We start from the raw sequence: 23379 nt of genomic DNA, 5'->3' as shown, positions 1-23379 counted from the left end.
AAAAGGTGGCACCCTCATGCAACCTGGCAGATGGTGGTTAAGTTAATGATTGCTCGCGGGAGGTTGCTCAGGAGGAGCAAACTGGATCGCACAAACCCCACCAGTGGCAGCAACTGCTGTTATAGGGCAGGACAGTGGCACACCGCTTAACTGCTGCACCACTCCACCAGAAGTGCTATAGGACCCCCAGGGATCTATGAATGTAAAATTGAGATTCACCTCATGTAGACGGTTGGCGCATCCGTTGCAACCTGATGGGGTAGCTGGTGAGGGAGAGGAGCGCGGGCAGTGGTAGGGCAGCGACTGCCTCCACGAAGTTAGCGTGCATATCAGAAGGGGGTGCGGGTGTCGTCATGGCAGCGGCTACGTAGAGCCATGCAGAGGTAGAATTGCCAGGTTACATCACGCCGCGGGGCGGCTGCGTTCACGAAGTGAGTGGGCGGGCTTACGCCTTCTCACACGTAAGCAGTCTTAAGTGTCTCTGCCAACTTTTTTGTCTGACAGTTCCATTCTGAACTTCCTTTGATTTTGTAAATGGCGATGGCAATTCCTTTTGTAAGCACAGCTCTAAATACCACAATTGTTCTTTAGTGACTTGTAAATCGAATGCTTGGGCTGAATAAAAGGGCAATGTAAGCTAAAGGCGACTTTTGACTGCACAGGAATCACACATTATATCACGGAAGAAAAAAAAAATGGTAATTCATCTGTCGAGAATTAAATTCGCAAAAAAAAAACCGAAAATGTTGTTCCGAGACAAACGCCAAAAAAAGTCTGCCTAATTCTCAAAAAATGAGAACTGTAAAGTCCAACACCTAAGTATAGCCCATGTTTTAGCTGTTGTGGTCGTTGTGGCCAAAGGGTTGTGGGGACAGAGTGAAGGAGTGTTGAGAGAGAGGAGAAAGGTCGAGGGGCACGTTGTAAGGAACTGGCATCGGAATGAGTGAAGTGTGCAAGAGGGAAAGGGAGAGGAGGAAGTGCATTGCAGTAGTTCCCCTATTGGGAGGGAGGGGAGCTAGCGCTAGCGTCGGAGCTGTGGCTTCCAGGAGAGAACAGAGGAGTGCCAGAGGAAAAGGAAGGGGAAGCGTGTGCAGTCCTAGCAGTATGCGAGTTCGGAAAGACACAATTAAAAGGTGAACATTAAAAGCAAGTTTGAAAAGACAAAAACTAGAATCGTACTGCTAATGCAGAAATGTGCATTAGATTGTGTGATCACCTGTCAATTTTTTTTTATTCCATTAAAGTAGTCAAAGCCTCATCATGCTCCAGACAGTTCTGAACTTCAAAAGAGAATGCTAGGGACAGATGATGAAAAGGTGTTTGTAGGTGTCATGCAGCTTCCATTTGGTGTTTTATATTGTAGTGCTGTACAACTTCCATAGTTTGAGTTGCAGGACAGTTTAAGGTGTGCTTAAATAAATTGTAATTGAAATATATAGCACACTCCTTTGTAATGGGGCACTGATGTTCTGCATAGAAAGATGCATCGTGACAGCATTGAATGTGCACTGTTGGTTACAGTTGTACTGCTTAAGGGCTCAAGTTTAATTGACCATCTTGTTGTTTCTCTCTAATATTGTTGTATTCCTGACCACTATGCATCCTGAATTAACCACCTGCTGCTGTACAACTTCCATAGTTTGAGTTGCAGGACAGTTTAAGGTGTGCTTAAATAAATTGTAATTGAAATATATAGCACACTCCTTTGTAATGGGGCACTGATGTTCTGCATAGAAAGATGCATCGTGACAGCATTGAATGTGCACTGTTGGTTACAGTTGTACTGCTTAAGGGCTCAAGTTTAATTGACCATCTTGTTGTTTCTCTCTAATATTGTTGTATTCCTGACCACTATGCATCCTGAATTAACCACCTCACATGATACAAAATCTTTATTACACAGTGAGTTGCTCCAAAAATGTGTTTGTGATGAAATCATAGGTCGAGTACTAATTAGAAACATTTAGAATGAGTGACTTTCATCTGTTCTGTGAGTCAAAATATCTTAGCAGACTGTCATTTTAGCTGACACTGGCATTAAATGCAGCGTGCATAATTGAAAAATGTTGCGACTACAGGCTTATTAGTTACTTATTGCCTTGGTCATGGCCTCATTATTGGTTTTAATGATTTGACTGCATGTTACAGTTACTAAACGCCCGTTACGATGTAGTTGCCCGACATACTCGCAAAGTTCAAAAGGGCAAAAGAGAAGAATATTAAAGGGGAACATACGCCGAATTTTGGTTGTGCGTCCTTTGTAATGATGCACAAGACATTGGTAAGCATAAATTGCCTCATAAAATTTAGCTAATGCCCACTAAATATATAATTGAATTTCTTCTCTAATGTTGTTTTGGTTTTGACAGCCGGACGGTGGCTGCGAGGTCAAAGTTGTCTTCAGGTCATATGAGGCATCAAAAGAGTTCAGTACCATAGTTGCGTTCATTCATTGCTGACCTAGCTCTTGGAGCATGCTGGTTTAAGAGTGGGAGCGAATTAAAATGGCGGAAGCAGTATAGTTACATTGCAGTTTCTTTTATGCCTATCATGACCTGTAGTCAGCTTCAAAGTCGTAGCCACCGTCATAGCAGCACGAGAGGAGAAATTGAATTATAGTATGTTTCCCAGGCACAAGTGGAATTCCTCGTTGCGATTCATGTGTACTGTCTTTTGAATTATGAGGCAGAAACAGCAAAACATACCTGCCCTACATGATTCATATATCATACCTGATAGCCAAATTTAGAGCTGATTGTTGGAGGTAGTGCTGTTTCTGACTGCTTCCTCTGAATTTCTTCATGGTGGATGTGTGAATGTGTGCAATTGTATGCATGCAAGCATCCACTGCTGTTACTCCCGCTGCCCACTCTATCTTTGGGGCCTTCTTGGTATCCACTGCCATGACTCAGTGGCAGTGGCATATGGCTGCGGAGCAGTAGGTCATGGGACGAAATTTCAGCCTTGATGGTTTTGTTTTAAAGGGACTATGCAATAAATTAATTGAGAATACATAAAGCAGATGAGAGATAGGCATTTCATCGCTCGTCACCGCAACGCAAGAATTTTTAAGCTAGCATCAATAACAACGAAGATATAGACGATTAAATATTACGCTCCTCCTCTCCCCGTCAACTCGTCCATGCGGGGCACCAGGCAAAAATAAAGAAAACAGCGCTGGGACTGGGCCCGCCCATGAATACGTCATCCGCTGACGTTCCTTTTGCAACTTCCGGTTGTTGCTCCTAGCACCCAGCAGCAGCGTCGGTGGCATGATTGCGGCATGCGTCGGGTTTCCTTGCTTGTCGTCTGTTGTAATTAGCAGTAATGAACCTGGACCTCGAGGCGCGGCTGCTCGCTCTTACGGCCGCGATGGGCATCGAGCCCTACGCGTTCACGCCTTACCGGCTGAACGCCAGCAACAGCAGCAGCGACTCGGCGAGCCACTGCGAGTGGCTCCGGAACTCCCGACCGAAGGAGGCGGCAGAGGAAAATTGAAACCATATGCGCGAAGGCAATGCCCTGGCTCGCGCTTGCCCGAGAGGGTCGCGTGGCGGCACGAGTAGACGATTTTCAAGGCTACCGGAAGTGTGCCCGTGACGTCGCGGCTGCTGTGGCTCCAGCGAATGACAGCGTGTGGTGGCCTGGCGACGTCATGGGTAGTGTGACGTCTTTGTTTCACGATTTTAGTTCCAAAATCGGTCACTACGAGCACACCAATCGGCCCGCGAAATTTAAAAAACACGGTTTTTAAAAATTCATGATAAATTGTCGGCTCAGTTCCGAAGACTCATACTTAGCGTGAATGCTTCGTAGCATCATTTCTAAGCATTGAAAACATTTACAAGCCACTTTTTATTCATTGCATAGTCCCTTTAATGGAGGTGAAATGCAAAAACACTGGTGTACTATGTTTATTTGGTGCAGGTTAGAGATCCACAGATTATCGAAGTTAATCTGAAGCCCTCCACTACAGCATATCTCATAACTGGTGTATGCACCTTTGGGGCATGAAACCCCACACGTTTACGAGGGTCATCTCAGAAGACTGAAATTGAAATTTTCCTGGCAGTTGTGAGTCAGGCATTTGTAGCTGTAAGAATGCAGCTAGGACATTGGTCAGGAGTTGGCGAGCAGAGCGTCAGCCACTGCCAAGTTGTCAAGAGAGCAATCAATGTCCTTAGGATAGTGGCATGCCTGCGTTATAAACTTCACCACATAACCTAAATGTCTTGTGATAAATTTGCTTCATTGTCATGCACCAATGTACAGTGGTGAGCAGCCCTGTCTAGAGCGCGCTGACGGTGCTCTGCGGAGCAAGTCAACGCCATCTAACGTTAGGCTCTGGGTTTGAGTTGCGCATCCCGTGCGCATGCGCGGCAAAAACAGAGGGATGCCTGCTCATCGTTTCCTTGTCCAGCCTCCACCTTGCAAGTTCGTTTTGTGCAGCCAGGGACGCGCTGCCTGCATTTGTGACGCTGTGACAGTGGCCAGGGTGTCACCATGCCGCCGTGTTCCACGAGTGTAATGAGACGGCCACGAAAGCAAGCGTGAGTGATAGCGGATGATCAGGCGTTTCTGCATCCAAGTTCCTCGATCTGTACGGATGCCAAATGCAGTGTCTCTTGTAGCTGATAACGCAGCGCAAAGACATGCCATCAAACAATACGCCTGCAACGCATGGTGCGTGGTGGTAACGCGCTAACCTTATACGGACAAAATGAAAACGGACAACAAACAACCAACTAAGCCCCATTCTTGCTCTCTTAGCCTGATGCGTGTTTGAAACGCGCTATCATCCGCTCTCACTTGCTTTTTAAACGCGCGATCACCCAATATCACTTGCACTTGCTTGGCTAGGCGCCTTGCGAAACGCGTTGGTTTTCCGGCCGTTATTACATAACATTCAGCGCGCCCCTGGCGGCATGAAGCGCAAACAATGAGAGGAATTGAGGCCAGGAACCCACAAGCAGGCATTGCTTTATTTTGGCCGCGCATGCGCACGGGGCACATAACTCAAACCCAGAGCCTAACGTTTGATGGCGCTGACTTGCTCCGCAGAGCACCGTCGGCACACTCTAGACAAGGCTGCTCACCACTGTAGTTAGGTGAATGGGTATGCCAAGCTCACAACTACCATTTCCTTACTGTAGAGGGATACCTCTCCAACCAAAACACTCTATGCTGCCTGTAGAAGCAACCCCGTATCACATTCACGCTCGCCAAAATTTCATCCTAACTCTGTCCTTAGTTGTGGGAGAGCAAGCTCATTCGACCTAATGCCATTGCAGAAATCTTTTGCCTACTCTTTGCCCAGCACATCTGCATTGTGGTGAGGGAAGAATGTAGTAAATGTGGTCTTTGTTGGAGGTGCTTGGGCTTCTCCGCGCACTACCACGGACTGCTGCCCTGTCGCTTGTGTAGGCAGCCTGCGTGCTTGTGGCAAGGGTAGCTCATCGCATCATGAGACCTGGCGCACTAATGAAGTCTCCTTCTTCTCTCACACAATCTTGTGTGCTTTTCCCTGTGTAGTAGTGTGACACCAGAGAGCCCCCAAGAGGGAACTTCAGAGAGCGGTGGCCTCCTTGTGCACCTGGTGGCTCTGTTGGTGGCCTCGCCATTGACGCTGGACATTCATGTGCACCAACATGTGCTCACCACAGCTGGTCACCTGCTGGCAGGTGAGTGCTTGCAGCCTGTTCAAGACCCACTGCCATGTATAAATGAGGCGACCGCTGGTGGCGTTCGTTCTGGTTGACTTTGAACTGACAAACCACATTATGATCAGAATAATATGTCGTGTAACGTGTGTGTTAAAATTTTTTTCTGTTCTGCTGTTTGCTTTATTGCGAGCACATGCACTTTTTATACTTGCATCACAACTGTATTTTAGCATGCAGCTCTTAGGTGCCCGTTCTGCATTTCGCGTAGTCACCGTTATCAGCATAGTCGGCGTAACACACCACCTGACAGGTGGCCTACACCCAGGTGACAGGTGTGACAGGTGATAGCAGAGCGAAAGGCAACTTGCCACGGTGAGTGTGGAGAAATCGACAACCGGAAGGTGGCTGCCACGGGAAGATCCCGGAGGGTGGGTAGCAGCGTAAGACGCCACCTGCCACCCCTGGCAGGTGTCACGAGAAGAGCTGCGCCCAATTTTCGCATTACCGACTATCTTAATCGTCTTCCGTTTTTCGTCTCTTTCTCTCTTTTCTTGTTTGTGAATTTCTTTGGCTTGATAGTGTCAGTAGCAAATAAAAATGAACGATAAATGCAGTAAAACCTCGATACGGTTTTAAAAAATTGCGTAAAAAACTTATTTTCCGGGAAATCATATTGCCGCGAATATTTGCAGTGTGTTCGTTTTTCAAATCTGCCGCCACATCACTTTATCGCTTTGTTTGCTACGCAAGACGCGACTAGATTTATCTCGATCGATCGCAGCCAGGCAGAGCTGATTCTACGTTGTTCCGGAATGTTCTAGTAACTTTGCGCTCTTTATCTCAAAAGTTCGCTATCAGCTTTAAATTGAGCACGGCCGACAGCGGCCGGCATTCTGTTCGACGACCGCCGAGCACGCTTGTCGCTTCGCCGCCGCCGAGTGATTCAGTCCATTTTGGGTGCAAGTCAGCCCAATAAACAGTTCTTTTAGAAGACTCTTTCGTCCGTCTTCATCGCTGCTTCGACTGCCGTCACCACTACGTGACATCTGGTGGAGGTGCGGGGTAGCCTTCCATGTTCCGGACGCCCCCTTCAAATCGTGAAGCCAGCCCTGAGCGCTTCGCACCCGAGTACAAGCCAGCAGCTCAGCGAGCCAGCCAACATCTCCAGGGAGAGGAGCCTGAGTTCGGGAAACTGCCGGACCGCACAAGACAGCGAAAAGACGCGGCTACGAGCACCGCAACCTCGCCGAAGATGTTGACACCGATCATACTGCAGCAGCCGCGGGTGCCGCCAACTTTCAATGGATCCCTAGGCGAAGACCCTGAAGAATGGTTGGATCAATTTGAGCGCGTGGCGTCATTCAACAAGTGGGATGATGCGGCAAAAATTGGACACGTGTTCTTCTCATTGGATGGCTCTGCACGCACGTGGTACGAAAACTACGAGTCGTCCCTTACGACATGGGAGCTATTCAAGAGAGAACTATTGAAGGTATTCACCAGTGTCGAACGACTCCTCGAGTCCAGGATCCAGCTTCCGAATGAGCCCGTCCGCGGTTACGTTGAGGAGATGAAGCGCCTATTTCGCCACGCCGACCCTGGGATGACCGAGGAAAAGAAAGTTCAGTTTTTAATGCGCGGCGTAAAAGAACAACTCTTTGCAAGCCTCGTCCGCCAGCCGCCAAAAACAGTCTAGGAATTCATGCAAGAAGCCTGCACGATTGAGAAGACCCTCGACGTCCGAGCTCGGCAGTACAATCGTCCTTCCTCTGCCTGTGCAATCCATTCGGACACGCCGGCCACCACCAGCGCCAGCTTGCGGGAAGTCATCCGCGAAATCGTCCGAGAGGAGCTACGCCGATTACTGCCATCCTCCCCAGAGCCACAAGCAGCGACTCTGATGGACGTGGTACGGGAAGAAGTGCAACAGGCACTTGGCACCCCGACGGCCACAGAACCCCAGCCATGACCTACGCCGCTGCAGTAAGGACTGCCCAGCCCCAACAACCCCCACGTCCTCCCCGAGATGAGCCACTTGTTCCACAACTCCGCCTCCCCGCCCCCGCCTGCCCAGCCTATGACCGACGCTCAAGCCCCAGGAAATGCGACGCCTGGAGGACTTCCGACAACCGGCCGTTGTGCTTCCATTGCGGTGAGGCTGGCCATATTCTTCGTCACTGCCCGTACCGACGTATCGGTCTTCGAGGATTTGCCATTAACGCCCCACGACCACGCTTCGGGCAACGTCCGCAGGAAATCGACGAGTACCTGCGTCGAGAAGAGTACACGCCGAACCGCTTTTCGCGCTCACCATTGCCATCAACCTCGCGCTTTGCGTCGCCATGCCGCAGCTACGCAGCCGCGGTACGAGGAAGGTCTCCCAGCCCCCGTAGGGGAAACTGAAGGCAGCAACCTCTGGAGGTGAGGTTGCTCAAGAGCGAAACGCCGAAGATGCTCCACCGACCACGCCCCATGAAGACGCTGCACCCGCGACGCCGCACGAAGAACCGGCACTCGCTGCACCGACGCCGCACAGAATGAGAACCCCGACCATGACGCAGGCTGCCTTGAAAACGACGCCGCCACCAAGAAGAGCTTCGACCAGACGCCCCACCCGCGACTCGCATACGCTACGAAGCCGTGACCCGACGCCAAGAGCGACGTGCAATGCAAGAGCCAGGACCTCTGACTTAGAAGTGACTATCGACAGCCGGAAAGTTACTGCTCTAGTCGACACAGGAGCCGATTACTCTGTGATGAATTGAACATTCGCTGCGCAGCTGAGAAAAATCACAACGGCTTGGGACGGCCCACAAATTCGCACCGCAGGGGTCCACCTCATTACGCCATCAGGACGATGCACAGCGCGAGTGACTGTCAAAGGACATACCTATCCTGCGACCTTTGTTGTGCTACCGCAATGCTCCCGCGAAGTGATCTTGGGTATGGATTTCCTTAATGAGCATCAGGCGATCATCGATCTGCGATCCAAGCTGATCACGCTTTCGACGGACGAAGCCATCGCTTCGATGAAAACTCGGGAAAATAATGTTGCCCTGAGTGTCCTGGAGGAAGAAGTGAGCGTCCCACCCCGATCAAGCGTTATCCTGTCCGTAGGCGCCACGAAAGCCATTAACGCTGAAGCCATCATCGAGGGCAACATGCAGTTGCTCCTAGACCGAGGAATCAGCATCGCAAGAGGCATCGCACATTTGCGCAACGGCCAGACCGAAGTACTGCTGACTAACTTCAGCGAAGAATACCGGCACATTAACAGAGGAACGACGATTGCTTTCTTCGACGAAATATCTGACGTACGAGACTCCTTCGCCCTCTCCGACCCCTCTGCAGAAGTTTCGCCTGACCAAGAGAACTCGCCCACTTTCGACATCAACCCAGCCCTGCACCGGAACAGACAAGACCAGATCCGCAATCTGCTTCAAAGCTACAGTGAGTGTTTTTCGACATCGCCGAAGGTGCGACAGACGCCAATTGCCAAGCATCGCATTATAACGGATCAACACGTCCGACCTCTCCGTCAAAGCCCCTACCGTGTGTCACCGCGAGAACGACAAGCCATCCGGGACCAAGTCGAAGAAATGCTTCGCGACGACATCATCCAGCCTTCAAACAGCCCATGGGCGGCACCGGTTGTTCTAGTGAGAAAGAAAGACGGCGCACTTCGATTCTGTGTGGATTACCGCCGCTTGAACAACATAACAAAGAAGGACGTCTACCCCCTCCCCCGCATCGACGACACACTGGACCGCCTCTGCAACGCCAAATATTTCTCATCGATGGACCTCAAGAGCGGCTACTGGCAAATTGAGGTCGACGAAAGAGATCGCGAGAAGACAGCATTCATCACTCCGGATGGGCTGTTTGAGTTCAAGGTGATGCCATTTGGTCTCTGTTCCGCACCAGCGACGTTTCAGCGAGTAATGGATACAGTGCTGGCAGGCCTGAAGTGGCAAATTTGTCTGGTATATTTAGATGATGTCGTTGTCTTCGCCTCAAACTTTGAAGAGCACCTCACAAGACAAGACTTCGAACAGTACTAGACGCAATCAAGTCGTCTGGCCTAACCTTGAAAGCAGAGAAATGCCACTTTGCCTACGAAGAGCTGCTGTTTCTAGACCACATCGTTAGCAAGGAAGGAGTACGCCCAGACCCGTAGAAAACAGCTGCTATTGAACAGTTTCAACCGCCGGCCGATAAGAAAGCAGTGCGCAGATTTCTCGGACTATGCGCATATTACCGACGATTTGTGAAAAACTTTTCGCGCATCGCCGAGCCCCTGACCCAACTGACGAAGGCAGACGTGCCATTTAAATGGGAAGCGCCGCAAGAAGAAGCCTTCAAGGAACTTCAGCGTCGTTTACGGTCCCCACCGATTCTTGCGCATTTTGATGAAAACGCCGGTACTGAAGTTCATACCGACGCAAGCAGCGTGGGACTAGGCGCCGTCCTTGTTCAAAAAAGTGACAGGATGGAGAAAGTCATCGCATACGCTAGCCGATCCCTCTCCAAGGCCGAGGCTAACTATTCGACAACTGAGAAGGAGTGCCTTGCCATCATCTGGGCTACGTCGAAATTCCACCCCTTCAACGACCGTTCATGGTGGTCAGCGGCCACCACGCGCTCTGCTGGCTTGCCAATTTGAAGGACCCCTCTGGCCGACTCGCTCGATGGAGTCTGCGTCTCCAGGAGTTTGACGTCACCGTCGTTTACAAGTCCGGACGCAAGCACTCTGACGCCGATTGCCTCTCATGAGCCCCTGTAGATGCACCGCCGCCGGACGACGATGAGGACGCCTTCCTGGGACCCATCAGCCCCAGCTCTTTTGCTCAGCAGCAACGCTCGGACCCCGAACTAAAAGGCCTCATCGAGTACCTGGAAGGCAAGGTTTCTTCACCCCCCAGCTTCATTCAAGCGAGGACTGTCTTCCTTCTGTGTGCAGAATGAGGTCCTTGTGAAGAAGAACTTTACAGCGAACAAAACAGCCTACCTTCTTGTTGTACCTACTTGTCTCCGCGAAGAAGTTCTACAGGCTTCACACGACGAGCCGACAGCTGGACATCTCGGACCCTCCGCCGCATTCAAGACAAGTATTACTGGCCCCGACTGTCTGCCGATGTTGCACACTATGTGAAAACCTGCCGAGATTGTCAGCGACGAAAGACTCCTCCCACATGACCAGCAGGATTTCTGAACCCCATTGAACCTCCCTCAAGGCCCTTTCAGCAGATTGGCATGGACTTGCTTGGCCCTTTTCCAACGTCAACATCTGGAAATAAGTGGATCATCATAGCGACTGACTACCTGACCCGCTACGCCGAGGCGAAAGCCCTACCGAACGGAGCAGCAGCAGAAGTCACCAAATTTTTCGTGGAGTGCATTCTTCTTCGACACGGCGCCCCCGATGTGCTCATCACGGACAGAGGAACAGCATTCACGGCGGAACTAACGCAAGCCATCCTGCGCTACAGCCAAACCAGCCACTGGAGGAAAACTGCATACCATCCGCAGACCAACGGACTGACCGAGCGCCTGAACAAAACCATCGCCGATATGCTCGCTATGTATGCCGATGCTGAACACAAAACCTGGGATGTCATCCTGCCTTACGTCGTCTTCGCCTACAACACCGCAGTGCAGGAGACCACCCAGATGACGCCTTTTAGGCTCGTCCATGGCAGGGAGGCCACGACCACGCTAGACGCCATGCTGCCCAACGTCACAGAAGAAGAGAACGTTGACGTTGCCGCCTTCCTTCAACGCGCAGAAGAAGCTCGAAGGCTTGCCCGATTACGGATCAAAGATCAGCAGCGGTCCGACGCCAGACGCTACAACCTACGAAGACGCAATGCGGAATACAAGCCAGGAGACCAAGTGTGGGTGTGGACGCCCATTCGCTGCCGTGGATTGAGTGAAAAGCTTTTGCGCCGCTATTTCGGCCCGTGCAAGGTTCTTCGTCGGCTGGGTGAACTGGATTATGAAGTCATCCCTGACGCAATGACTGCATCCCAGCGACGCCGCGTACGACCAGAAGTTGTCCATGTAGTCAGTCTGAAGCCGTATTATGCGCGCTAAAGGCCGCTGCATTTCCATGCTCTATTTTCGCAAGATCCGTTTTTTTTTCCTTACTAGTTGCATTATTTGTTTTAATGCATTGGGTCGATGCTTCTTTGAGAGGGGAGTAATGCCGCGAATATTTGCAGTGTGTTCGTTTTTCAAATCTGCCGCCACATCGCTTTATCGCTTTGTTTGCTACGCAAGACGCGACTAGATTTATCTCGATTGATCGCAGCCAGGCAGAGCTGATTCTACGTTGTTCCAGAATGTTCTAGTAACTTTGCGCTCTTTATCTCGAAAGTTCGCTGTCAGCTTTAAGTTGAGCACGGCCGACAGCGGCCGGCATTCAGTTCGACGACCGCCGAGCACGCTTGTCGCTTCGCCGCCGCCGAGTGATTCAGTCCATTTTGGGTGCAAGTCAGCCCAATAAACAGTTCTTTTAGAAGACCCTTTCGTCCGTCTTCATCGCTGCTTCGACTGCCGTCACCACTACGTGACAATATGATCCAACTGCCTAATTTTGAAAGATGTAACTGTTGAATGGGCTAGAAAGACATTTACGGTATTGACAATTCACTGAAAAAAAATGTTGATGGTTTTCTTGGTTTTGTTTGAAAGCTGGCCCACTTCGCAACTACCTGGTATTACTTACTACTGTGAAATATTTTTGGAACGTCTGCATTCTGCTGTTTTTTTGAGGCCTCTACAATGACTTCCGAATGGCTGGTGCGCGCACTTCAAATGCACAGTGCATATCGCCGGTTACGATGCTGATTTCAGCGCTAGTCGCTGGGCCTAATTATGAAGGCCAATGCCGATAGAGCTTTTGCTTCGGCTATTTGTGGGTTCTTGACGTTTCGTCATCTTCACCTTCTTGTTCCAGGCCCTTTGGGTGCAGTTGCCAACTGACGGTGCGGGGTGGGCGCTTTTATTTTTCTTTCTTTTTCTTGCCTATTCTAACACATGTGGGTGCAGTGTAGTTCCCACAGCGGCACGTTCGCTATCGTGTCTAAACTTAGTCCTAACCAATGCGTTGTTGGTGACATGTTGACGGCAGTACAGCCATCATACGCCGAGCTCGTGAAAGCAGTCATCGCCCATCATCTGTGTATACACGACGCGCGGCGAGATATAGTCATGAGGAGCTTCAGAATTTGCACAAAACTACTGACCTCTTCCTCCAGCATATCGGCAATAAGTTAGTGATTTTTTTTTCACTAAAATTTTATTTTTCTGACTGCCCGATTTTTCTAATGTTTTCGTTGTCCCTAGGGAGTTTGAAAATTGCTTTTCGACTGTAAGTGTGTATCTCAGGTAAAAGAGGATGGGGCGTCTCCAAGGCAATTACTGATCTATTGCTTGAGTCAATCTATTTGTTCACTGCTATATTGCAGGGGCCTGCTTTAGATGCATCAGACCTCAGGACATTGAAGCCATGGCAAGCCAAGAATGCGAGGAACCATGGGCATCCATGCGGGACCGTCACCTTGTGCCCCTGTTGGACAAACTGTTTCAGCACACTATGAGGTATGTTGTGTATCAGGCTAACCCTTTTCTGCAAGAGTTGCATGCCTTCACAGGAGCTCTTTGTGAATTTATTTTACTGAAGTGAAGCCAAAGAAATTTTTGATGTTCGAGTTGCATGTCTTCACAGGAGGTCTTCGTGGATTTATTTCATTTCACTTACTAAAGTAAAGCCAAATAAATTTTTTATATTCCTGATGGATTTCTACATAAATTCTTGTCAAGAAAAAAAAAGAAATTAAAAGTGCTGCAAAAACATCAACATAGACGCATGTCACGGATCTCCCTGGAGAACACTCGGACTCAAAGAATGCACTAGGCGACGGGTGTACCCACACAAACGCACATTTAATACACCCTACATGGCACACACACTAGAACACAAAACTAACACAAAACACAAAGACTATAAATACACACGACCCGGGCACACTGCTACTAGCGTCTACTACTAGTGTTTTACTATTAGCGGTCGGCGTTCGTGCTCACGGTTGGTTCGGTGTGGCTGCGGCGTTGTATGGATCCAGTAGGCGGCGTCGAGGCGGCGTTGGGCTGGCGTCACTGGCTGCGTCGTACAAGCTCCAGGTGCAAGCGCCCGTGGAGGTGATGCCAGTGTTGTAGGCGTTGGGGGCACCACCCGGATGGGTGGCAACAGTGCTGGAGACACCTCTGGCCGTAGCAGGTGGTAGCGTCCTCTGTTGACTCCCCGGAAAGGGCTCAGGCCTGGCAGGAAGTCCACGATGCGATGTCGTAGAACGCGAGCTCACCGGAGCAGTAGCCGGCGTCACTCTCTTCCAGCCGATGTGTCCCTGACCTGCCGGAGCCTCCGCTTCTCTGCTGTTCCCCCTGTGCCTCGCTCTCGCTCGCCCTTTTATAGCCTCGGTGTTAGTCCACGTAAGCCTTATCGTCGTCTTATCCTTATCGTCGTCTTAGCCTTATCCACGTCACCGTATGCTTCTCCACCAATCATCTCTCTCCACCTCAACGAATGCTTCTTCCTCTTCTTTATTCTTCGGTTAATTCGTGTCGTCTTCTTCACACCTTTTTCCTTTAAAATTTAATTTAGGCTCCTTAATATATGTGACAACGCAACTATATGCACTGCATAAACATACTGAAAACTAAACATTTTGACAGATTTGCCTGCCTGGTTGGGTTTGAGACTTATAATAAACTCTAACACATCTCCAACCAAAAACCTTTAATTTGAAACCCAACGTTTCGGAGCCTCCTTCTTCAGGGGTGACTGGGGACAGTAGCTTGCATCTTGGTATGCATGGAGGGGAGCAGGAGGTCAAAGAACGAAACCTGCGATGCAAAAGGTGCAGGGGCGCCTTAACCTGAGTCAAATATCGTCGCCAGACGTGCCGACGACCCAGCAAAGCCAAACCATGAGCCAACCAGGCTAAGCACATGCTTTCGCACATCTACTCAACTACACTAAAACCCTACCACTTTTTTAGTTTCTGGCATTCCTTGTAGCATTTCGCAGTCATTGTTATCTTTCTCCACTTTCTGTAGACTAGGTATTGATTCCACTGTCCTGAGTGGACAGTCAGCTTGCAGCTGTTTATTGTACGTACACACAGTGTTACGTCTGACATGTTCTGATAATGTATGGCATAAGTGTTCTCGTAACTGTTAATGAGCAGTTAATTTTCACTCTGCCTTGGACTGTGTTCTTCTATAAGTGGTTCATTTGTTCTCTTAGGTTGCTGAATGTGTTTGCACATACTCTGGAAGAACAAGCATCGCCATCCCGAGGCGGACTGGGCCTTTCGGGTGGTCCTGCTCTCAGCCCAATCCGGCGTCGCAGCAGAGTCCGGGAGGATGCTGCACTAGCAACCACAGGCACTGCCACAGTCAGGGGCAGTACGAGCAAGCTCACATCAGGTACATGTGCTATTCACGCAACACTACTGGAATTCACAATGGCATAAGTTCATCTCACCTGCAAGTAACTTCTTGTGTGATGTCTGCCATGGTCTCGCAAGGAAATGTTACAGTGGCTGAGCAAAGAAATATTACATTTCTAGTGCACAGTTGGTTTCTCATACATTGGGAATAGACGTTTTTCAGTGGCTTGCTTGCAAGGTTAGGTTTGGTGATGTTTGTTCTATATGCAGCAATGCCATCTGTAAATTGAGCAAGCAGACACTGTAGGTAAAGTCATCTGCAAATTAACTGCAACAGTCCGATTTCGGGCCTTGGTTGTATGTGGCACTATGTGATGAAGTGTTGAGAAACTTTACTCTTGTGCGTAGCAAGAGAATATGTGTGCCACTTGCATATTTTCAGCATCTTCTGAGGTGTGTATGCTTCACTACGGCACATTGTATGCTTCACCAGAGCATAGAATGTGTCGAGGGGCATGTGCTTGTGTCACCTCATTTATTTCAGTTATGACTGTACCTCAAGAAATGGCGGTTTGCTCCACCAGATGAAATTGGCTGCTTTTCTGCACTGTGGTTATTAAATAAGCCAAGCTTTTTTTTTTAAAAAAAAAAAACTTGTAGTGGCTTGACACAATTTCAGGACTGCTGGACATTACTATTGCATGTTATTTGTGTTTATAATTCTCAAAGCTTGTTCTTTCTTTTTGCACTGCTTGCTGAATAACTTGTGTTTTTTGTGAGAGGGGAGCTCAAGCACATTGATACCACTGTGTTTGGACTTTGACTTTTCTTACCTTTTGTTTGTATACCACAGTGTTGGACTTTGCTTACCTTTTATTTGTTTTTATTTTTCATGGAGAACTCGACAAGACCAGCAAGTCACAAGTGGGTCTAGGCCACTTTACATCCCTACCACAGTACATGAAGCTGTATGAAGTCCTCAAGGCAGCCCATTCCAACTACAAGGCATGAACCTATTATTTTAATATGCTTGACAGTGCACTTCAATTTTAAGTCTTTTAAAACCACTTTGAATGTATTTAGTTATTGTTTGTTATATTGTGCCTGTTTTAGCCTGAAATGATGCTAGAAATTTGTGTTTATGGCTGATGTGCAATCTTGGACTCCTGCTATAGGTTATCAGAATATCTTTTCCGAAGTATTTATTTGTTGCTTCCTTAAAATGCTGAAGTAAACTGCAGGTAGAATTGTTTGCGATGTCCTATTTAATATGCACATAGTATGTTTTGAAGAAGTCAAACCAAGTCAATTTTCCCGTATGGATAATGGTGGGTAGTATTTTTTTCACATGCTCAGTTTGTTATGGTCACTGGCACTTTATCTGGGAACAGACACAAACAGGAAGCTCTGTCCTAACTATCAGCCATACGGTAGGCTTGTGCGAATACAGTAAAACCTCGTTAATTCGAACTCAAGGGGGACCGGAAAATTGTTCGAATTAAGCGGAGTTTGAATTAACGAGCGGGCGCTAAAAAAAGTGGCCATCACGCCCGGCAGCACGGGCCGAAGCTAAAACAGGCATATCTGAGATCGTTATCTCTTACTACGCGCTACTACACATTTGCGGTGGGCGATTGCGCGAATTAAAATCAGAGCCCGAATGTCGAAGGAAATAAAGTTAATTTGTTCATGCGGTTGGAGCTAACATCAAAATGCATTCGCGTAAGCAGCAAGCTTAATGATTAAATATGACACTATGCTTCAAAAACATGTTTATTAACAGCAGATTGGCAAAGCATATCAAAGAGAAAAATAATCGGTGATGCGCATTTGTTTTCGTTTTCTTTGCCGTGACTCGACTAGCGTCGTCTGCAACTTGCCCAACAGCTCCAACGCAGCGTCCGAATTATCATCGGCGGAGAAGTAGCGCGCAGCCAGATCGAGTGCTGACGCTGTTTCACATGCACTCGGGGGTGGCAATGGATCGTCGCCTCCGTCGGACTCGTCGTCGCTGTCAGCTGTGCTCGCCGCGCCCGAGTTGTGCGGCATCTGGTCACCGCAGGCCACTTCAATAATCTCGGCATCGCTTAACGGCCCCGATGTCTCCACGCCGCTGTCAACGTCTACGAAGCTCTGGAAGTCAACACCCTCCGATAAAGCAGCGTAGGCAGGGTGCAGCGCAACGGAGTCATCACACTGAGCATCCAGCCTGTGCTGCAGGCTTCTGGGCCTTCAATGAAGCCGCACTTTCGATAACAGTTCGCGACTGTGTCCGCCTTGACAGCATTCTACGATGTTGCCAGCATGTGGCAGGCTCCGAGGAGATTGACGTCGTACTATTTTCCGCTGTCCATACACACAAGAATCCGCTCTAGGAGGTGGCGCCTGTACAGTGTTTTGAGGTTTTTAATAACCCCAAGGTCCATAGGCTGCAGCACAGCCGTAGTGTTTTTCGGTAGAAATGCCAGACGGATCGCCTTCAGTCCGCTGATGTCGCAATGGGCTGAACAGTTGTCGACGAACAACAGAACATTCCTGTTCTGTGCCGCGAACTTCCTGTCGAGTGTGCGCAGCCAATCCGTGAAAATTGCTCGCGTCATCCACGACTTTCTGTTGAAAGTATAATCAACAGGGAGAGTTTTTCGCCCTTTAAAGCAGCGAGGCTTTGCTGCTTTGCCTATAACTAGCAAGCGGCACCGTTCCGTGCCAGTTGCGTTTGCGCACACCAGCACCGTCACTCTTTCCTTGCTTCTCTTCCCGCCTGAACACGTGTCGCCTTTGTAACTGACAGTCTTGTTCGGCAGCAACTTAAAATAAAGCGCGGTTTCATCTGCATTGAACACATCGCTGAGCGAGTAATCGGCAAGGTAGTCCTTTAGTTGACCTGAGATCCAATTTTGACACGTTTCTTCATCGACTGCGACTGCCTCTCCACAAACGCTTTTGAACCTAAGTCCGTGACGGGCCTTGAAACGCGACAACCAGCCTTCCGACGCGCTGAAGTCACTTATGCCCATCTGGCTGGCGAAGTCCACTGCCTTTGCGGCAATTATTGGTCCACTTAGCGGAATGTTCCTGCTGCGAACGTCCTTAATCCATGCCATTACAGCATCCTCCATCTCTGGATGAGCCGATGTTCTTAGTCGTTTCCGCGAGGGCTCCATCTCCTTTTGATACGCATTGAAGATCGAGTCCTTGTTCTTGAGGTATGTGGACAGCGTGCATTTCTTGACTGCAAACTTCTCTGCAATCGCTGTCTTTGTTAGGAGACCACGTTGACCTCCTGTAATATCTCCACCTTCGTCTTCAAATCCTTTGCGGAGTACTTTCCTCGGTTTGCCATGATTGGCACAGTCGATGAGACGTCACCAGCGAGACACCAAACAAACGAGGAATATCACGCAACACAAACTTCGCTAGACACCGCGGCAACAAAGACTAGGCGCAAGAGGGGCCGGGTGCTGCGTGCAGGATGAAGGAGAGTCTTCGCTTCCTGAGCTGCACAAAAAAAGGGTACCGGAAGTCACGCGTTCTCGCAAGGGCTACTGGGAGAGTTTAGCCGACGGCGCAGCCAATAGAACGCTGGGCGCAGCGGCGTCGTCTGCTGCATGGGCAGGCGCGCTGGTACGGCGCCCAAGTAGAGGGAAGCGGGGGAACGGGGAGGGGAGGCCCGCTTGATTGAAACGTTTATTTCCATCAGAAAAAAAGCTCGGCTTCAAAAAAATGTGACGTAACCGCCTCTCCCGAGTACTTCCTTCCTCCATGGTCGCGTGCGTCTCCAATGGTCACGACCGCCTCGGCGCAGCGGAAACCTGCAACGGCTTGCGCCGGAGCCACCGTGGCCGGAGCATAGGCGGCGCCCGCGGTAGGGTGGCTACCCGCGTGACCGCGCGTCAGCCAAAAATAGAAAAGCCAATGCTTCAACGCTCCGGCAGCGAAAACCTGTTACGGCATGCACCGGTGGGTTGGTTCGGGCAACGAAATTCACGTCTCACCTCGTGCGTGCTGACATGCGTGCTGGCTTATTTTTTTTCTCATCCTGCATTTTTTTTTAAATTTTCAGCGCATTGTATTTGCTACGAGGTGACTTCTATATGCGAGGAGCAATGCCAGCCATCGGCGCCTAGTTTGAATTAACCGACGTGGATACCGGCATATTCGAATTATCGGGAGTTTTGACCCATTGAAATACACAGGGTTTTGCCGGGACCCGGCCGTCAGTTCGAATTAACCGGAAGTTCGAATTAAGCAATTTCTAATTAACGAGGTTTTACTAGTGCTTTTTTGGTTCGAAACGAATTCGATGCGAATAGTAATTCTTCTCGAATAATTTCGAAGTGAATACTTCGAATAGTAGGAAGTAAAGAAAAAAAAACGGCAGAGGGCTAAGGTCAGGGATTTATTCAAGAAAAGTCAACAACTTGATTATTTAAAAAAATTACAAATTTTCGTGCAAAAACACTACCTGTTCCACATGCTGGGGTTTGAGGTGCTCCCTTCTGCAGCTTACAATGGCTCCTGCAGTCGAAAAAAGCCTTTCACTTCCTCTCTGGGTGGCTGGTATCGAAAGATACCTACTGGCAGCTGCAACCAGGGTTGGGTAAAGGTGGCTGCCTTTGCTTTTCCACCACACAAGGGGGTCCTCGGACCGTGAAAGAAGGGGGCCCTTCTAGTACCCAGCAACCTCATTCGAGATTGTACGGCTTGACTGATGATGTGAACGCGAACTGAAGTGTGTAAAAGTACTCCACGCAGAGTCCCCTGATGGGTCTGCAGAGCAGGTGCTGTTCTCACTTGTTGCTGTACCATGTTGATCAGCTAGCACACTCTCTTCTGCTGCCGTTGTGAGTAGAGTGAACGCCCATTGCTTTGCGGGTCGTGCAGCATAGCAGAAATCTTTGTATCTAGGATCGACCGACGTTGCTAATGCAGGAAGGCATGACATCTTGATATCAGGGAATCTTGTCTTGATGCTACGCAAAAGGCCTGAGGCAAGCAATGCTGCCTCACCACCTTCGGAAACATGTTCAGCTAGAACCACCTCGATACACTGCAATAGGGGAATGACTTGTGACAGCGTGGGATATCTGTCCCCAGACAGTTCAGTTGTGGCATGGTCAAGTGGCTTCAAGGCTTGCACTGCTGCATTCATAAGCGCTTCCACTCACTTGTGTTCAAGTTTGGAACTGCGTCAGATTCTGAAAGTTCTATACAGTGATGACCGTACGGAACTTCACGAGCCTGGCCATCATGGCATGCTCACTGTTCCATCGCGTCGGGACATCTTGTATAACCTGCGCTTTGTCTGTCGATTTGTGTGCCTCTCGTCCCGTCTTGTTCGCGCAGTTTATACCCTTTCTGTTCATCATGAACCAACTAGCCCACCAGAATGTCCTTCTTCAAGAGGGTTCAGCCGCATGTTTCTCTGAATTTCCTGAAGCCGTCCTCGGGCCTTGGCACTTCGTTTGTATCTAGCCACAATCGCTCTGGCCTTAGCACAGAGCTGCAAAAACCCTGACACTTCTTTTTTGGCATCACTGACACACAACTGAAGGGTGTGTCCGAAACACTACACACCACTCCAGGACAACCATGCTACTGCAGAAGTAAAGTTCCTTTCATTATCTGTAACAACGAAGATCGGCACAATACCGTGGGTCCAAATCGGATTGCTGGCCGCATGCAAGTCCCCCATGGCGCTCTCTGAAGTGGTCCAAGGCAGCTGGGATCGATCAAATGCAGCTACGGCAGAGACAGAGTAGCCCACTAAACGCAATCGCCCACACCACCATGCCTACAAGATGCATTTTTGTACGCCTTTGTTCTGAGCTTTCCTGGTTTGGTTTAGATTGGATTGGATTGGGAAAGTATTACTGAATCCAAAACCGAAACTTCCGAAAACGCCTTCTTCCTGCCGCGTGTGGCTATTCGTTCTAGCCGAATACTTCGAAATTTCTGAACAACAAAGTTCGATTCGAAGCGAATATCGAATAGCGCATTATTCATTCAACTATTCGAAAATATCGAATATTCGCACAAGCCTACCATACAGTACTCGATTTTTGTTCATCAAATCATGGATGAGTGCTGCAGTCACGGCATGCACTGCCTTATGGTGCTTTGAATACAATATATTGCCATACCAATGTGGTACGCACGCAGCTCGAGCAACAGATGCGTAATGATGCAATCACAAGGCCAGCAGTCAGAGGCAAATGGAGATCAAAAGCGACAGAACGCTGCACCTTTCTGCCTTCCACAGTCGTGTACAGCCTGGCTGACTTGCATGAAAACCGACCAAACTGCTAATGCTCCTATAGTTAAGGATTCTGGTGCAAACACACACTCTGGAAGTTACTGGAAGTTTGCTCCCGTCCTACCTATCTATTGCCCATGAAAGCAACTGTCAACATAGGCAGGCTGGGTAAACGGCGTGCAGTTCGAATTTTCATCAGTGGAATTGACATGCATATAAATTGATGATTATTTATTTATTTTTTTTTTTGAGACATGAAGCTACATGTATCCTGGCGGGAATGAGTACTGGTGTAGGGTATGTACCATATTTGCACGATTGTAAGTTGACCTATGTTCCAAAATTTGAAAATCCAAAGTGTGAGGAGGGGTCGACTTAAAATCGCAACCAAAGCATCGCACCATAAATAAAGGCCAGATAAACGAGATATCAGGCATGCTGCAGCGTGGTTGCATTTTTGCTGCGCGGCTCCATCGCATCGCTCTTGGTGCTGGCCTTGAGCAGCTGGTATGTCAACACGAACCGGCATCTCCACCCCGCGCAAGGCGGCCGATGGTGGCTGTCAATAAGCGGCGGCAGCATCCTGATAACGCATTCGCGTTCTACTCTTAATAGGCGTCGTCGTAAGTTTTTTTTTTTACTTTCAACAGCACGCTTGGCACCCAAGGGAGCTTCGATAGTTGAGGGAAGGGCCGCTGTTCCAGTCGCAGTGGCACCCCCACTCGGAACCGCAGCGGCGCCGGGGAGTGTCGGTAGCCGACAGAAGAGCCAGCGTGCTCGCGTGTAGTTTTTCTTTGGCTCTGACGCATTCGACTGCTGCCGGCCACGTTTCGCAAGTTTTTAATGTAGTGCTTCATCATTTGTACTCCGGGTTTGGTAAGCGACCGGCGCTCATTCACGGCTACATTCAAGATGGCTGTAATTCTTTCCACCGAAAAAACGAACTGTGCGCCGGGCCGCAAGTTCGACGTTCGCAATGGGTGATACAGGTGTGGTAGCTGCAGCGAGGCAAAATTTTCAGCTGTTCCACGCGATGTCGTGGCGTGGCTGTTTGCGAAGTGCAGGATTTCGCTGCATGACGATGTTAGAAAGATAAGCTGTGGGACCGCAGCAGCGATCACAGCGGCAGCACTAGTGAGGACGATGGCGCAAGTGTGGACGAGTAGTCCAGTGACTTTCGTTTTGGAATGTGCCCACGAGTGCTCCCGCGTGCGGCAGCCGATAGCAGCTGGCGATAAGTGGAGGCCGCAGGATAGTGTTATCACATTGTATTATTAAAGGCCAAGCGTAAACGACCAAGTTTTTTTTTTTTTTTTTTTTCAGAAATGTGATGTGTGGGGAGGTCAACTTACATTCAAGTCAGCTTACAATCCTGTAAATATGGTGCTGTCTGTGGCTCAGCTGAAACTATCTTAGACTCCGCAACTAGGTTGGCTCCGCATATAAGTTGACCCCCCAGTTTCGGATAGTCTTTTCTGCGAAGAAAAAGGTAGACTTATCCGTGGCAGTGTATGGTAGTTTGCAGGTTTTTCTTTTGTCTATATCTTGTTTTTGCAACACCTGAACTTACTTCTATTGATTCTCTATAGCTTCTTTATTAACATCTTCACTGAAAATATTGTCTTCAGTGTAAGTTAAATAATGCTGCCTAATTGAGTAGCCACTGTTAAAAAGTAGGGGCGTGCAAATATTAAACTACACGAATAGGAATTGATGGCTGTTAAGAATGTGCGAATATTCTAAATTTCGAATATGAATCAAATATGTTTGGTATTCAATTCATATTCGAGAATTTCCAAATATTCGAAAAGCCAGCAGTCGTATATCGTGCTGACTTTCATAAATTCGACTGTGGCAAAACTACAATGTCCGGGCAAATTATCCGAGCCAAGTTTAAAGTTTGAGGAAAACAATACAAAGATTCTGTTCCTTTCCTTCTTCGTCATTTATCGCGTGGACTGATCAAATTTCGATGCCGCTGTGCAACATGGCTTAAGAGAATGGC

General features: G+C 49.0%; 1 protein-coding gene across 1 annotated transcript in view; it reads left to right on the top strand.

Annotated features, from left to right (window-relative positions):
- Positions 1–23379, top strand: part of htt (huntingtin) — a gene marked incomplete at its 5' end in the record, with an annotated part of 120590 nt that overhangs the window by 5737 nt on the left and 91474 nt on the right. The window contains 4 exon segments of the mRNA XM_077645809.1: positions 5533–5681; positions 13133–13265; positions 14974–15155; positions 16017–16123. Of these exon segments, the coding sequence (XP_077501935.1) occupies positions 5533–5681; positions 13133–13265; positions 14974–15155; positions 16017–16123 (571 nt within the window).

This window comes from Amblyomma americanum, chromosome 1 (assembly GCF_052857255.1).
Source record: "Amblyomma americanum isolate KBUSLIRL-KWMA chromosome 1, ASM5285725v1, whole genome shotgun sequence".
Taxonomy (NCBI): Eukaryota; Metazoa; Arthropoda; class Arachnida; order Ixodida; family Ixodidae; genus Amblyomma; species Amblyomma americanum.
Note: the sequence above shows the minus strand (reverse complement) of the source record. Positions and strands in the feature narration are given on the sequence as shown.